The sequence below is a fragment of the Xyrauchen texanus genome, chromosome 13 (assembly GCF_025860055.1).
Source record: "Xyrauchen texanus isolate HMW12.3.18 chromosome 13, RBS_HiC_50CHRs, whole genome shotgun sequence".
In the NCBI taxonomy this organism is placed as follows: Eukaryota; Metazoa; Chordata; class Actinopteri; order Cypriniformes; family Catostomidae; genus Xyrauchen; species Xyrauchen texanus.
The window spans coordinates 8,758,904-8,777,456 of record NC_068288.1 but is presented as its reverse complement, the minus strand read 5'-3'; the positions used below and the strand labels follow the sequence as shown (position 1 = coordinate 8,777,456).

The window sequence follows — 18,553 nt, the reverse complement described above, 5'->3', positions numbered from 1 at the left end:
AATTCCATAGACTTGACAGATGTTTTCCTGAGACTTGATGCTTTTTCATCTGATGTGTGCAACCTAACTCTGACAGCTGAGCATGTAGTTTGTTTATCAAGTCTTGCCTCCCTCATCTCATCTCTCCTTTATGCTTTCCTGTCCCTGCATCATCCAAAGAATTTTCTGATGTCCATCTACAGGAGCCAATAATGTTTGAGTCAAAATAAGATCATCTGTATTATTAGAAACTTACTTTAGTTTCATCATGTTTTCATCTCTCTCTCATTTAAATTCAATTCAATTCAATGGGCTTTATTGGCATGAAAGTTTCAAAAACAATGTTGCCAAACCATCTTTTAGAATAAATAAAATAAAATAAAAGCAAAATACATTTTGTCCAATAACTTGAACAGTATATAATATAATTATTAGTAATATATAAATAACAGCAATATATAAATCATTATTATTTATTTGACCATATCACGTCACATCACATTGTGTGTGTGCGTGTGTGAGCGTGTATTTATCACTTTGTGGGGACCAATAATAAGGATAGTAAAACCCGAAATTTTTGACCTTGTGGGGACATTTTGTCGGTCCCCATGAGGAAAACAGCTTATAAATCATACTAAATTATGTTTTTTGAAAATGTAAAAATGCAGAAAGTTTTCTGTGAGGTTTAGGTTTAGGGGTAGGGTTAGGTTTAGGGGATAGAATATAAAGTTTGTACAGTATAAAAACCATTATGTCTATGGAAAGTCCCCATAAAACATGGAAACACTACAAGTGTGTGTGTGTGTGTGTGTGTGTGTGTGTTTGTTCAGATCTTTCACTGTCCCTCAGGTTGTGGCATGTTGATACATATTGGGCAGCAATATGTGCCCTGTCTCCTTCTCCTAGGAGTATTTGTAATTTTGAGAGGTCATCTCTCTCTCTCTCTCTCTCTCTCTCTCTCTCTCTCTCTCTCTCTCTCTCTCATCTGATTGATTGATTGATTGATTGACAGCTTTATTAATCCCTGTGGGGAAAACTAACTTGCCACCAGTTCAACTCATACAAACAGCAAATAATATAGACATTGCATTTACGGATCTCAACAAATTAAAAAAGCCAAAATGACAATTGAGACATGATTATCTGCTGAAGGTCCTATAGATCTATACAATATCTACCTGTGTTCATAAAAAAATCTGAGACAAGAGACCTTCTAATTCATTCAGTATTACACTGAATCATCGTTGGTGGCTCAGGTTGAGGGAATCTGAACAGGCTGAGGGATTGTTAAATGAAAAATCATACAATTTATATTACTATTATTGTATATTTTGCACAGGATCTAGTATTTTTGATAAACTGGGTAAAAAACCAAACAGAAAAAAAATAATGGAAAGCACTTTCACATCAGCAATAAGAATATTTGTTGTTTATTGTTCTCTCCCTTTCTTAGTTTTTGAAATGCAAATTGGCTGAAGTGCTGCCATCTTCTGGCAAACAACAAAAACACAGTTTATATTTGAACTGCATTTACAGTGAAGAATAATGTAGTTAATTAAATACACAATCATGCAGTCATTAACCATTCTTCAGGTAAAAAGTGGCAGGTTTTATATATAGAACAGAAGAATATAGATGCCAAAGAAAATGATGGACACACCAGGGTGGTAATTTCCATGTTTTTATTCAAGTGTAGTGTTACAGTCAAATAATTGTATAGTGAGAGAAAGATTTTGGTGTCTACATCATCATAATCGACAAAAATCTTTCTTCATCCACTGTAACAGACAGTTACACATTTCTTCCATGATTTCTATGTATTTTTATGTATTTATTCAATGAGAAGTTGTTTTCCCCTTCATTGATTATGTTCACAGACACGGTATAATCCATCAAAATAATTGAGCTAAAACAGTAAAAAATTAAGAAAAAGCATAAGCACACAGAGGTAAAAACACATTCACCAGAATACTCACCAAAATAATGGAATAAACAAAAATATAATATTGAAGAAGAGGAAAATAAGACTTTTAAACATTCTAAAAGATCAACCCTATAGCTATTCAATAAGCACACAAACGATTTAAAGCAAAGAATAAATGCATTTTCCCCTTCAAAATCAAGCAAAAATGGTGTATTATTTGAGATAACCCCTTTTGTGTCCATATCAACTCAAAACTAAAAAGTAACTTAGTGACCCAATAAGTTAGTTAATAAATAACCTTGTGAAAACATACTTTTGTAAGAAGATAAGGCCACGAAACTTAACAGACTGGACAATTCACACAGTAGACTAAGAGCTTTGTGTATAAATGGCCTTGTACTGTTTACATTAACACACTCTCAGGCTCAAATCGTACAGATGTGGCTTAATCGTATGAAATTCTTCGAGCTGGTTCATATGAATTTGTACGACTTTCACAACAGCCAATCAGGAGACAGTCCCATGCATGTCTCCTTCTAAAACGTGGCAGTAAATTTCTTGCGTCATTCATATTCTTTCTGCTACAAAATATGCTTTGGGACTCTACTCTATGGTTAGGTTTAGATATGGGGTTTGGGTATGAGCATAAAATTAAGAACACATGGAACTTTCGCTTACTTCTGCATTAAACTTCTTGGTATTTTCACATCAACAAATCGTACGAATTCATATGAACAAGCTTATACGATTTCATACGAATTAGCCACTTTTCATGAGGTTGGTTTACATTAGATGCTGATCTAATATTGGTGGACAAACTGCACGGTGATAAGCTAACTATACTTGTGTGCCATAGCCAAACTGAACAATTAGAGTTTAAGCGTCTTGCTCAGCAAAGTTGTCTTGGTAACTCTCATTCCTGCATCACTCGCAGTCTACACTACTGAATCTTCAAACTGGTCTGCATTGTCAATGTCATTTATACACACATTTTAGGTTGTGGTGGTAGGTAGTTTTAGCTTAAAATAATATGCAAAGCAATGCAAGAACAATGCTTTACACAAAGAACAGACTAGGAAGTAGAGTTAGTATTAGTCTTGTGTGAAAAATGAATTACAAACACATAAGCAATGCAGGATAAATCTGTTTGCTGTATTTACACGAGCTAGTATGGTCAAATACAGTATGTTAGTGATTGATTTCACATTTGTCCATGATATATATTATCATGGTTTGATATAAACTGAATCGTTAGTATGTAAATAGAATAAGAGAATCCAACATTAATGGACAAAAGCAGCAAGATTTTCCTAAATATATTATTCATACATTTTTCTCTGAACTCTATTTATTAAAAAAGGCATAAATAAAGCCAAAATGGGTCAGCACACCAGCACAGACTCAACAAAATTCACATTCAATGGGGTGAGATGTTGACATGTCTGAACCCACAAAACGTCACATTACGAGAATTAAACACCCCAAAACTTCATGCAATACATAGAAAATAGAAAAAGATTAATAATAATGCAGTTTGCCATAGACCACTGATTTACCCGAGTGTTGTGTCCAAGTGTATGTGTGCTGTTTTTCTGCTGTTCACGTGTATGAACTAAAATGGTCAAAGTGCGAATACAAAAAACAACAGTTTACCATCATAATAATCTAATATTAGTGGCAAATTAGTGGTTGCAGCTAATCAATCTATCTATCTATCTATCTATCTATCTATCTATCTATCTATCTATCTATCTATCTATCTATCTATCTATCTATCTATCTATCTATCTATCTATCGGACTGACAGTGCAGCATGCTAACCATCCAAGCGATTTTTGTGTGACTCAACAATACCATTTTTCCCATGCAACAATTAACCAGTTCTATAATGAAATAATAGGGCATTTGATTGAAAACTTGAGCATTATTTACAGCTTTTCTAGTAAAGCATGTTTACGATGGACGGAACAACGGCACCACGTTCACAATTTAGGCAAGAGATATCTGCAGAAACAGATTTTAGACAAGGTTCATTCTACAGTGTCCAGTCACTGAGTCCTTACTATTACAGCACAGCTACAAAGCAGCATGCAACACAGAGCAGCTCTGTGTGACTAAAACACACATGCAGTTCTACTGTCTACTACACCACAACGCTTAATCATGACACTGAGAGACAGAGCCATACACTACACAGCAGGGTACCTAACGTAATCACAGACGTGGAATATTGTATATGCGAGGAGGCAAACTGCATTATTGTTGCATATACTGAAAATAGAGCGTAGAGAGGTTGTTCTGACAATACAAGGAAATACATATGAGCATATTACATGATACATGAGAACAGTGAATTGCATATCAAAAAATATTTTTCGTGGCAGTCAAGGACACCAATGATCGCAGATTGTAAATACAGAAAGAAGTTGAGTGAGTGAGGGAGAGAGACATTGACAAAACATTGATGCTTTATACTGCCACTGTACAATCACACGGTTCATCATACAGTAAAAATGGAAGTCGACAAAGGAAATTAGACACATGTTGGTGTGCATGTGTGCGCGTAACTGTGTGTGCATACATACAGAGCATGGAAGGCTCTATAAACCACATATTTGCCAAAATAAAACAAAAAATATTCCACATTAAACAAAGAAAAACAAAACAAAACGATTCCAAAGGCCAAATTAGTCCCACACCTTTCCCAAAGTGAGATACGCCCACGTAATGAAAACCCCGCCCCTCATTTCTTATTCTTGAGCTGATTGGCGAGCCAGTCAAGCCCTTCATACAGACCATCACCACTGGTCGCACAGGTCGCTTGTATATACCAGTTGCGATGGCGGAGCGAGTGGAGGCCGAGTTTGTCTGTGATCTCAGCAGCATTCATAGCGTTTGGCAGATCCTAGAGCAAAAGCAGACAAGAATAATGTTATTACCTGTTTTTCCAAACTCAATAGTTGCCTTTAATCAGGACCATTTCCTGGTCATTTTCAATAGCTTTCAGATGGAATGAGGCAATAAAACTATCAACTTTAGGAGTAGAGTTAATGGGATAGTTCACCCAAAAATGAAATTTCTTTCATCACTTTCAAAGTAGGTCTCTGTGGAACAATAATGGGGGCTTCCCATTCTCTGTGAGCATTTTCAAACCTGGATGAGCGTCTTTCAACTATCCAATGAAAGTAGGGAATCTCATTGTAGTACACAAATCGTGTAAAGCGGTTGAAAAACGCCCATCCCGGTTTGCAAATGCCCACAGATTGGAAAATGCCCAAGTTTGTTCTCTCATTTTCTCATCCTCATGCCATTCCAGATGTGCATGACTTTCCTTCGTCTGCTGAACACAGATGAAGATTTTTTGAAAAAGTATGCTTTAGCTCTGTTGGTTCTCACAATACAAGCAAAACGTTTGTTTTTGGCGATTCGCATTCTCTGTGCATATCGCCACCTATTGGGCAGGGAGGACAATTTATTGTATTGTTTCTCACCCACACATATCATATAACTTCTGAAGATATAGATTTAACCACTGAAGTGTGTGGATTACCTTTATGCTGCCTTTATGTGCTTTTTGGTGCTTCAAACATTTTGTATCCATTCACTTGTATTGTGAGGACCAACAGAGCTGAAATATTCTTCAAAAAATCTGTTCTGCAGATGAAAGAAAGTCATACACATCTGGCATGGCATGAAAGTGAAATCATGATGAGTAAATAAAAATGTTTGGATGAACTATTTCTTTAAAGCAGCTGTAAGCAAATTCTGCCATTTTGCTAACATCAGCCACACACCGGCTCTCCAAAATATCCTTTGGAAATGTCCAACCTGGTCTCACAGAATCACGTTACCTAAATTTTCTTTTTTTATAAAAAATAATTATTATTTTTACGTGGCTTGCACGTGTCACGGCAGTTTCCAGGAGAAACACGAGAGGTGACACAACAACAATCTTTTTTCTGGGTTATCAGGTTATCACTTCATAAATACCTGCACTTTTATTCAGCCTGGTCTCATGAAATCAACGTGAGCATTGTGATGTTTTTGCAAAACTGAAATTATGTGTTTCATTACACATTTGGCTGCAGTTTTCAAGTGAAATGTCCAGCGGGGGGCGGCAAAAGCGAGCGAAATGAGGTTGTAATCAGATAAAGTTTTTCAGGTGAATTTTAGATGGAGGTTTTAATAAGTAAAATGTACCTTCCTAACCTAAAACTTTACTCTAAACTTAACCAATAGTGTTCGAAAAAATAAATGAGAATTTAACAGAAACAGACATACTTACTCTAAACAACACCTAACCGATAGTCCCTATCAAGTGAGTTACTAAGTAAACTAAAGACAAAGGAATAAGTGTGTATGTGGGTCTGTATTACAAGTTTTAAAATGTTTTGTTTTTCAAATCATGCACTAAAGTAAAAGTGTTTTGATATCATAATATAGCGAAGGGTGATTAATAGTGAAAATTACGTTTTTATCAAATCTACAAGTCAGTTTGCAAACATTTATAGAGAGTAACATTCATTCTATGAGACCAAGTTGCTTTTATTATAGCGCATGATGATACATTTAGCCTTTGCATTACATTACCAAGTACATTTACAAGCTTGTTTAAGATCAAATTGCACAGTAGCTCAACTGACAGAATGTTACGCTTGCAAGGCAAAGGATCAAGGTACGAGTCCTGAAGAGCACACGAGTCGACACGTAAGTCGAAAGTGTCAAAACAGCCCCACAAAATAACATGGTTGCTTCAGGAATTGTGTTTCTTATGTAACATTTGATTTTTATTTCACAGTCACTTTATGTTTAAGATTTAGGGTATGGAGGTAGATTTTTTTATTTAAAACTCACAAGAGCATTAACCTTTTAAAAAATAATCTGTTTGGGTACATTTTTTTAATCACTTTTAGCGCCCCTCAGTGGACATTTCACCTTGGAACTGCAGCGATATGTGTAAGGAACCATGTAATGCCAGTAGGAAAAAATGTTGCCACAGTGATTTTCACATGATCAGGGAAACCCAAATGCACAAACTAAATAACAGGCATAGAGTGTTTCCGATTGGCTAGTTTTCTGGACACCTATTTCAGTGATATCTGTCAGTTAGTACAGTTATGACTGAGCCAATACAATAAAATATTGATATATCGCAATATTTTTTCCTCACCATGTTGTATCGATACTTTAGATCTATTTGTATATTAATTTCATGTCCAACAATTCCATAACAAAGAAGCAGGTTGTCTAAATATGTGCAGCCTCTGAGACCGGCGCTTCTCAGTGCTGTCAGAGACGCTTCTATGAGGCCTGAAAGCGACTGAAACTGAACCCACGTGATTCACTCTTTCTCTTGCTGACACGCCGGGTCTATCTAATGCGTTTGCCGCAGTATCAGTCACTATACTGTACGGATAACGTGAAGTTTTGTGAAAAATATCATAATGTATCAAGTGGTTGGTGATACTCATCCCTATTTTGAAGGGACATTTTATGCCTGGTATTAAAAAATGGTTATAGCACCTAAAAAAAATTATTGGATACTGTCAGCCATAAATATGTCAGGAATATGTCAAGAAAAGTTGGATTACCTGTTTGTTTGCAAAAACAAGAAGAACGGCATCACGCAATTCGTCCTCTGCAAGCATCCTCATTAACTCCTCCCTTGCCTCGTTAACTCTCTCCCGATCGTTACTATCAACCACAAAGATAAGCCCTAAGAAAAGAAGAGCAGAAATACAGAAAAAGATTCATGAAATTTTAACAAACATTAACACACAACATAAAGGGGTTTTATTCTGCTATGTACTGCTTTGCTATAAATTTAATCTATTTTATTTATGAATACTGTGTCTGAATTTTATTATGAAAGTTATTTTGTATGTAAACATGTTTGCAAAATGGCTAGAATGGCTAGATGAGGTCATGACATTAGTCTTTCTTATTAATTTAAGATGTTTCTGGAGGTCCAGGCATAATTGTATGTATATTATTTGCACAAAAACTGTCATATATTTGATAAACATGATCATTTTTCACCCTCATTCTGACCCCCTGTCAGAAACGCTCGTTTTTGGTGCTGCTTCTCCTTTAAGACTTGACAGTATACGTCCACTGTTATGATTGGCTCTTTGCTCTTGACTGACCTGCTCTCTTCTCTAGCTATCTCACAGCTCACTACTACAGGGCGGGGCTACGGAAGTGATTGTGTTGTTGTGGAGGTGGTCAGATGTAAATGTCTACTGCAGTGTGACATCACAATATGGAGAAATTAGAGACAGAGTTGATTTGGCAGCTTGGTTTCAACAAATGCCCTTTTTGCAGTGAGAAAGAAGTTTTGAGTTTTTAAACTTACAGTATTTTTTATTTTCAGTACAATGACCTCATATGTGTCAAAAGATCAAAGAAAATGTTATGCCTAATGTCATGACCCCTTTAATGCAAACTACACAATTCTTTACACAGACAGTGTGTGTATCTCACCCTGTGTATTTTGAAAGTAGTGTCTCCAGAGTGGTCTGATCTTATCCTGACCGCCCACATCCCATACAGTGAAGCTAATGTTCTTATATTCCACAGTCTCCACATTAAAGCCTGAAACAATCACAAATATGACAAACTTATATTATAAATCAAAAGTACAACATCATTTTACTATTTTAGATGGTAAAATTCAATTAGATTAAACTATAATAAACAATATTAACTCCAAAAATGAAGTTCCACCAGTTCGGGGGCAACTGTAAAAAACATTTAACCCACTTTACCACAAATAAGAGTATACCTCAAAGTAATAACAATCATGCTTTAATATTTTTTAAATATTTATTTTATTCTACAAAATGTGTTAAAGAAAACATTATATTAGGAATTACAATATAATGATTTGAAAATAGTTAAATATATTGATCATCTGATAAGAATGAAACTGTATTCATCAAGATGCCCCACATCTCTTCAAATCTGGGGCATTTTTGGACAATTAACCCCCCCCCCTACAATTAAGAAGCCTACAATTAATATTGTATATGTTTACAATCTTTTGATGAATAGGAATAAAAAAGAATGTATATTTTTCAATAATTTATATTTATATATATTAATTGTATAATGATCATTTTCTGTTTGCTCTATCTCCATCCCCAACTCTTATTTTATTCCACTACATGGCAGCAAGTACTAGAAAACAATATTTTTCCTCTATCACCTTCCATCACAATATGCAGATCAGAAATGTATGTGACTCTCTAACGCATTTTAGCCCTCACAGATGTGTTCGTCCATAGAGATTCAGTCATTTCATTCAGCCTTTTTGTGAATTTTCAGTTGATGCACCACACCCAATGTTTCATTAAATATCTCGGCCTCTGACAAGAAGCTCCATCTATGTGTCATTGGAAAGCTGAGATCCTCCCTTTTGCGATGATATGTTACATTTTATCATCAAAATGTTTCTGTTGGATTCCTGTTGGACCGTATATTTTGTTCAGGACATCAAAGATATATGGGATCAAAATCCCATCAAAAGTACTGTGGTCACGGATCCAAAAACAATAAGCGTGAATAAAAAAATTATAATTTCAGATAAAAAAACAATAAGCGCAAAAATAAAAAAAGACACAAAAAAAGCACAGATCAAAATAATTGTTGCAGATCAAAAAATAACAAGCATGAATCAAAAATATATAAACTCATTTAAAATATACTGCAAAAAAAAACAAAAAAACAACAACATTAAAATTAAAGCAGTCATCAGAATTGCAAACAAAATCATGTTTTCCTTGCTTATGTTACTGTTTTTTGTGCTCTGACAATTTTGCTCATATTTTAAAAAAAAATTACGCTTACGCTGTATTTTTCTTTGCTTTTGTTTCCAAGTTCTGCACTTGGTTTTCCAAAACTTTTGAGTAGAGACATGTAAATCAGGGGGCGTTTTGCATCCCTATTGGTCCACTAGTTCTTGATCGACAGCTCCTCAATCATTGAAGATGCAATTCTGACGGCTGCTGCTCAATATTATATTATTTGTGGTTGATTATACGCTGCTTGTGTCTGTTTTGAGTATTTTCTAACAGCTCTTGGAAACAATGTGTTGTCCAAGTAGGGCATTATCATATTCCGTTAACACATGTATCGAGTCAGCTGAATTTAGTTAGCAGAGTTTTAGTTTAGGGATTATTTAAGACTTCCTTGTTTGTAGGTTATTGGCTGCATATCTATAAAACAAGTCTGGGTTGGTGTGGATGTTTGATGCATGTTTTTACAAGCTGTACAAATGTAGTCGCGAGTTCAGAACCCAAATTGATCCGCTTTTCCATTAAACAAAAATCCAGATCCAGAAACCAAGGCCTATTACAATACTGATGAATATAGAAATGCTTACATATAATTGGACTTTTTTAAAATTATTATATCAAAATCTAAAAGGTGTATGCATATTTTGAAGATTGTTGTATGCCTATAAGTCATTTCTCACACTTGGTCACTTGTTTCTGATTTTGCTGCAGTATCGTGGAAAAGAAACTACATGTAGCCATGCCAACGATGCCAACATAGGATCAGTATATAACGGCACATTCAGCAACATGGAAAAGCAGATCAAGTTGGGTTCTGAACTTGCGGCTACATTGGTACAGCTAGTAAAAACATGCATCAAACATCCACACCAACCCAGACTTTTTTTATTTTTTTTTTATAGATATGCAGCCAAACCTACAAACATGGAAGTCTTGAATAATCCCTAAACTAAATACTCTGCTAACTAAATTCAGCTGACTCGATACATGTGTTAACGGACTATGACATCACATTGTTTCCAAGAGCTGGCAGAAAATACTTAAAACAGACACAAGTAGCGTATCTAACAACCACAAATAATATAATATTGAGCAGCAGCCGTCGGAGTTGCATTGGAGTGATGTCACCTCCCCTCTTCAAATGATTGAGGAGCTGTTGATCAAGAACTAATGGACCAATAGGGAAAACCAAATGCAGAACATGGAAACAAAAGCAAAGAAAAATACAGCGTAAGCATACACATTTTTTTAAATATGTGCAAAATGGTCAGAGAGCAAAATTTATTCACGCTTATTATTTTTGGATTCGTGACCGCAATACTTTTTACTGGTTTTTGATCCCATAAAGGTATAACATTGGATTATTCACACAAGCAAGCCCACAAACATGTCAAAATGGCTCATTTCAATATAATAGAAAGGTAAGAGCAGATATAACATTTTTAGCTATTTGGGGCTTACAGCAGCAGTGATTGGTGCATAAAAGAGATGTTTGTATTAAATGTATTAAATTAATAAAACATTTCACATATTTCACTTTCTGATTCTTTTAAAATCTTTCAAACTATGGTATTAGGGCAACAAAATAAACTGTAGAGTCACATTCCTGGGAATGAGCGCTTTCATTTGATACATGACTTGCCTATTTAGGTGCTATTCATATTAATATTTCTACCACATTACCACTAGGAGGCGCTTATATGTGATGTTTTCAGACCTTTTTTGTTATTTTATGTAAGATAAATGCAGAAGTGATGGTTATCTATGAAAAGTTCAGATTCTAAGCTTTCAAACAATACCACATATGCCACAAACCGGCTCAAACCGAGCACAAATGAAAGGCACAGATTAGGAGCGATTTGAGCACGATGGGGTGGACAGTGATGTCACACAGCCCAAAAAAGAATGCTTAATATCTCAAACACCAAACCAGCACAAATGTTCACTTTTGCAGCACAAATCAACACAAACACAGCACAAACGAATGGAATAGTTTTGGTGATTTTTAATTATATGGGGTGCCAATTTCACGGAGGTTGATCCTGGGACCTACAAAATTTAAGTGTAAACGTTATTCACGATATAGCGCCCCCTTTTGGGCCTGCTAGCATCTACACAGAGTTGAAGAGGTTAAAGAGTCAATCATTTTCAAATATAATTTTTTTTGTTGATGTTGCTACACTTGCCCGCAATCTTTAAATTTTTTATATTGGTAGTATATCTCCTATGACTCAAACAAACTTTGAATCTAGACATTATAGCCCTCTCACGATGGAAACAGACCTTGCAGGATGTTTGGAGATGTACAGATTCTTGTTTAGATGACAATCATATCAACAACAATAATAACTGCTGATGAAGGAGAAGTACTTTACCAATGGTTGGGATGGTGGTTACGATCTCTCCCAGTTTCAATTTGTACAGGATGGTGGTTTTACCCGCAGCATCTAATCCGACCATCAGAATCCTCATTTCTTTCTTTCCTATCAGACTCTTCAACAGATTGCCAAAAATATTACCCATGATTCAATGTTTTGCTTCGTCTAGCCAATTAACAATCCAGAAAGCTGTAAGTCTGTTGTGTGGAATAATCCACTGAGGTAATGCACTGAAAGCCTATTAAAAAAGGTTAAATAGCTGAGAAAGAGCCTGGAAACCTGTATAGGGGAAAAAAAATTAAAAATGAAATGTTATTCACTATCAATTACAATGCGGATCCCATGTATATACATTATTATATTTAATAGTTTTCTTAATGTACAAGCTGCCAGAACATGGTGACATCGTTTGTATTTGTAGATACAGTATTTGTAGATCAAATGTACACAAAACATTTATGGTTGGAAAGACACTGAAATGAATAATTTGACATCAAAAAGTCAATGTGATCTCATGAGAATTCGAATGTATTCTAACATGACATTTGGTTCAAGCTGTTTGCATAAAGACTGAAACATACAATATTGACATACTGACAACACCTATCTAATTATTTTACCTATTTAGTTAACGCAGATGCATTTACCTGATATGACATTATGAAGGGTTAATTTTGTTCTGTGTGATTTCTGCTGCCCTTTCAATGTTTTAAAGGATTATATCACTTTAACCAAGACTAAACTTTTACATGTTAAAATGAATAAAAGCTTTGTAATTGTTTAATCATTCACTAAGCATATAATTGTTATTTTGTTTGCCATGAGACACAAAAAGTAAGTGTTCAGAATTTAACAAAATAAATAAATAAATAAACCACAAACGCACCATACAACAACCATGAAAGTATTCAATTTAATTTGTTCACTATAATCCAAATTCCAATAATACAAATTGTACATTTTTGCCTCTATACAAATGTACGAAAATCTACATTTAAATGTAACAAATATGAATGTACAAATTGCTACGTATAATAATGAGAACGTGCTGAAAAAGTAAACACTCTTTCGTATGTTCAACTTTTTGAAAATAAAAATCTTTATGAATCCTCTGAATGTACGAATACATGTACAAAAATTAATGAGATCATGTTGGCCAGAATGAGAACATACAGTACAATTACACACACACACACACACACACACACACACAAACACACACACTGAATCTGAAAGAACTATGAGTCTGCCATGTCTTCAGGCTGTACCACAATCTGTTCATCCCTCTCTCTATATCCTTCCTTCACACGAATCCCTACCAGTCACCCCTGATCATTCCCAGATGCAGTTCTTCAACATATAGAACACGCACATTCTCTCTTCATCATGCCGCCCTAATTTGTCAATGTCAAAGTATAAAGCTCTTAATTAAGATTAAATATATTGTTCAGTCTGTCAAACCTAGCAATTACATTTACCTGACATGTGCTGTTGAATAGGGGAAACTGGTGCTAGTTTCCACACAAGAAAGTTGTCACAAGAGCTATATCGGAGAAACTGGAGTAAGGTTTTGAGTCAAAAGTTCTATGAAACAAATGCTTGTTTTCTCTAGCACTGGTTTTATATGTTTTTTCAAACACCTTTCTTGAATTATAATTCATTTTTATAATAATTTTTGAGAATCTTTTTCCAGTATCTTCATATTATTGTAATACCTATTACTAGTAAGCAAGTGAACACCTCAAAACCGCACTATGGCAAGGGTAAACTATATAATGAAGGTAGATTTTAACGAGGGTATTTGTGTTTTACATTTTTTTATTTTATAAAATTTATTAATTACATTTTCTGTTATCCAAAACAAAGGTTTTAAATGTTTAATGTTAACTTCTACAGTCTTGCTGTTCCATGTTCTAATGTTCTAATGAATTGTTTTAATGATTGAATCTTGCTGAAAAGCAAATAATTGGCTTTTTAGAGACAAGTTTCCACAATAACAGCTTTAACCCCATTTAGTGAAACATACCCTGCTATTTGGGTCATGTGGTCTTATAAATTCTGATCTGTCTTTTTTCCCCTGGGCAATAACGGTGGAAACGTTCAATAGATTTGTTTTTAGCCAAGACTTTAAGGTGTATGACAACAAAGAAATGTACTTCCAAAAATAAACCTACCCTGATAAATATTCACTGCAATAAAAAGTGTGACAACAAGCCTACAGATGTAACCACGACAAAAGGTAATAAATATTTGAGGTGCATAACCTGTAATAAACCTTACTTTATGCACTAAAAAAACATTTTGTGCTGAAGTAATTTCTACATTTAATAAGTAATATAATTAAACATGAACTTAAAAATATTAGGTCAATTCTACATTTGTAGTAAATTCAAACATGCAAAAATGAATGTTCTACCTCATAGGTAAATATTATTTATGATTGTTTGATAACTTTATAATGTGTCATCATGTATCAATCCTTAAGTAGAAAACGTCCTATTTATTCACTAATTTTAGAAGATTTCACAGGTAAATAAGTACATTTTATTTAACTTTTTGTAACTGGTACAAAAAGTAGAAATTGCTTTGAAGTTTATTTTCTACTCAAAATGACTGGATCTGTTGGTTGTTACCAACATCATGTTTTGAGCATCAAGAGTTGAGGTCTGCGTGCACTCTGAATATTGTTTCTGTCGTCAGTAATGCAAGGTGATGTTATCTAATAGACTACAGAGAATGCATTAGTCTTCCATAGGTCAGGTGATACCTCCTTGATTAAATATGCGTTTATAAGAACAATTTTAAATGGGAAATGTTCTTGTAAAACATTCATATAATTTTTTTAACGTACAATGTACATTAGATTTGTAAGTAAAAGTTACTGTATTTTTGTAACTGAAATGTGTACGTTAAATGTACTCACTTTATTCAATATTATATCATTCATTTAAGTAGATTTGACTAATTATTAAACCAACCCCAGTGCAAAAACTTGCGAAATAAAAATTAAGCAAATATTACTAGTCAGTTTTTTCCAGTGTGCACAATATGTTCGCGAGAATCTCGTTTAAATGGTTAATAATCTGATATCGATCTACGGAAGCTGCAGTGACTCAGGCTGCGCTGTCCATGGTGCTGACGGCCAAACCCACCTCCAACAAACATCCTCTGTTGAAAACACACGCTGCCTGCGAGGAAACATTTTTCCACACGTATTTTATAACAAACTAAACGCTCCTTGTTTCGAGACGAATCATAAAGCTCACATAAACCCGTGCACGAGACCCCATCGACCAATTTTGGCCTCACAGCCCTGGACGGATGTCTTTATTTAATTCAGCACTATGGTGTTTGTCAAAAACATCAATATGGATAAAAATAAAATTATTGCCGGTCAATCAAAACAATCTGGATCTCAAAAAGACCTGCGACCCTTTCACAATATCGGCGTAGGATACAAAGATCGGAGCTTTTCCATGGAGAGACGCGTTTGGCAGCGAGCAGATACATAAAAAATTTTCAGTTATGAAGAATCACCAATGTAAATGCAGAAGCAAATCGGTCGAAACATGGCAGTCATAATGTATGAAGAGGCTAAAGACCCCCCTTCATTTCAAGAGACGCGATGTGCCCGTTCGCCCCGCGGAAGGCCTGTCACCTCTCTTTTTCCAACAGCGATGTAAGACGCTTTGCCCAATTCTGCTAAGCGTAAAAGCAGCATTTTCATCCGTCCAGGAACATTTCGAAGCGTTTCGATCTGTCACAATCAAATAATTGAACATATTTGGCTTACCTTGCCAGCTGACACGGAGAGGAGACAGAGCGGAGAGGAGATCTCACGAGATTTCACGCTGACAGCACAGGCTATGTAATACTCGACGCGGAAGTCTCGCGATGATTGGCTTTCGCATCTGAAGTCTGCTTCCAGTAAGGCCAGGTAGTCATAAATGACATGCCAAGGAAATGCTTGGTGTTACAACAAGGCTTCAAACTAACAAACTCACGGTAAATTCGTGGCAAATATCTATTTGTATTATCTTTTATTATGTATTATATCTACTTCACGCCTTTTCTTAAAAAAAGAAGCAAAAATCTGGTTTACAAGAAGAAGAATAAAACACGGTTAAATTACACTTAAATAAAATACTGTAAAATATAGGCAGCTGTGGTTACCTGAATTTTTTCTAAAAAATATGGTGACCACGTTTCAGGCTTTACAGAATGCAATTTTGATGCCAGTATATTTTAAGGTTTGCTTCTCATTGTATTATTTAATGACATAAACTTGATATACTAAACTTCTGGAACTAGAGCCTAAAAGTTTGCTTTTCACTTTAACATATCGTTACTCACCCTAGTAACTATAAAAGGCCTCATGCAAGGGTGTAGATTTGGGGGATGTACTTGCTTGTTTTGATTATCTACCCCTGGCCACATGACGACTTAAAGTTCATCAATTGTGACCTTCAAGAAGCAATAAGTAATACACATGTAGAGACAGTGCCACAAACACAAAACACCATCTGGGTAACACATGTGACACTACAATGCAATAAACATTAACTAAACTACAAAATATAATACTTACCACCCCAATGCACATAACTGATATAAAAAAATAAGAAGAAACAACTATTCCCATAAAATATAATAAAATATGACAGGTCATAAAAGGATCTTTTGGAAATTACTTATTATAATTTTATTAGATTTTTTTTTTTTTTACCATAATTGTAACTATAGTACACAGGGCCATTGCTTGGTGGTAATGATTCTAGGGGCCCATAACAAATTATAATACACATTCTGTATTTTTTAATAGGAAAGGGGCCCAGAGCAATATACAGTCAGAGGGACCGGAATATCTTGCTATGGCCCTACATTCCCTAATAGTAATACTCTTGTTAAATACAATATATATATATATTACTGTTAATTTATAAATCTAATTATATTTTTTAATCAATATTTTACCATACAATTACATGTACTTGTAAATAAATTAAACTTTTTACCATGTATGTAAAAATTATGGAAAATTACATAATATTTATTTGTATATTTGCAATATGACAGACATTTTATGTATATATTATGACTATAAAGAACAAAACATTTCTAAGATGTTATGACCTAATTTATCTTTCTGATTGAGCCTTTCTTTTATTTACTTTTATTTAATATTTTAGACAATTGTATTTACCTTTAATATATTATAAGTGATATCTATCTATCTATCTATCTATATATATATTCTGACACTTTGACCTTTTTTCCCCTTTTCTTGTATTTCTTTAATGCAGTGCTCACTGTTCTTGTAATGTTGTAATGTTATGTGCAAATGTAATGACTATGAACTTGTCTTTCCTTTAAACAAACTTACCTCTAAGCACTAACCGTATTTGTATTTTATTCAAATTTCTAAACCTTCTACTGTCATGGCAGATTCCACACAACAGCCATTGAAGCACAGTCCAGTCAAAGATTTCTCAGAGGTGCAAAGTTCTGATTCCAAAAATTGACTTTTATTACAGAGCAACAAAGCCGAGGTGGTCCATGGAGCATCTGCAATTACACTTCAGAATCATGCATTTTTTAAACAGTTTCTGTTCCACCTCATCTCTTTGAGTGATGGCCTCTTCATCCAATAAAATCATCTTATGCCCCCCTAGTTTCCTTTTCTGTAATTCTCCCTAGAGAAGTTAAGCTGCATTTTTCCATTGCTTTGCACTTTGATCATTAAACTGGATAATTAAATCAATAAATTCATGTTTAAATATCTAACATATTGAATAACTGAATAACATAATTGAAATTCATAGTACATTGTTTACACATGGTCATTTTTAGATCACTACATATTTTATACATATTAATTCAATTCTTAACTTAATGATTAAATAAAATATTCCATATTATCCCTCCGTTGGGACTTCCTACAATGTCCTACTAAATTAGCCTAATTCAAGAGTGCTACTTCACAGTCTAGTCCCTTAACCCATCACTTTCTATTGAACAATTATTGGTCACAGTCGCTCTTATCAATAACCAGATCATGGAACAGCACTCCTGTGGAGCATCAGGACCAAAAGTCTCCCCCAAACGCTTAACAAGTTAAGAGTAAACGATCTTGTCTACCTCAAGAATGATTTGATCAATGGTAACACTCAATCAGAATATTATTCCTTTCACAAGAATTGCTATTCCAATCATTTTACCAATTTTGGCCAACCATGCACCCCCATTTCTTAAACAATTCTCTTTAAATTGTTATGAACAAACAAGACAAGCAATCTTAATCTTTAGTCACCACCATGTTTTCCTTTTTTTTCATTAATATTAAAATGTACAAGAGTTCAATAAAAGCATAAGTAAAAGAAATAAATCATCTTTCAATCTTAATTATTCATCATCCAAACATTCCCAGGTTTGTTTAATACTAATAAGTCAGGCACTCCTTTGTCTACAACGGTTCT

General features: G+C 34.5%; 1 protein-coding gene across 1 annotated transcript; it reads right to left on the bottom strand.

Annotated features, from left to right (window-relative positions):
* Window positions 1-1,651: 1,651 nt before the first annotated feature.
* LOC127654300 (ADP-ribosylation factor 3) lies at window positions 1,652-15,940 on the bottom strand. Its single transcript, XM_052141424.1, has 5 exons — window positions 15,871-15,940; window positions 12,075-12,356; window positions 8,387-8,497; window positions 7,495-7,619; window positions 1,652-4,808 (listed from the first exon to the last, which is right to left on the bottom strand). The coding sequence occupies exons 2-5, from the start codon at window positions 12,220-12,222 to the stop codon at window positions 4,647-4,649; spliced, it is 546 nt and encodes a 181-aa protein (XP_051997384.1). The 5' UTR covers window positions 12,223-12,356; window positions 15,871-15,940; the 3' UTR covers window positions 1,652-4,646.
* Between the last annotated feature and the right edge of the window lie 2,613 nt (window positions 15,941-18,553).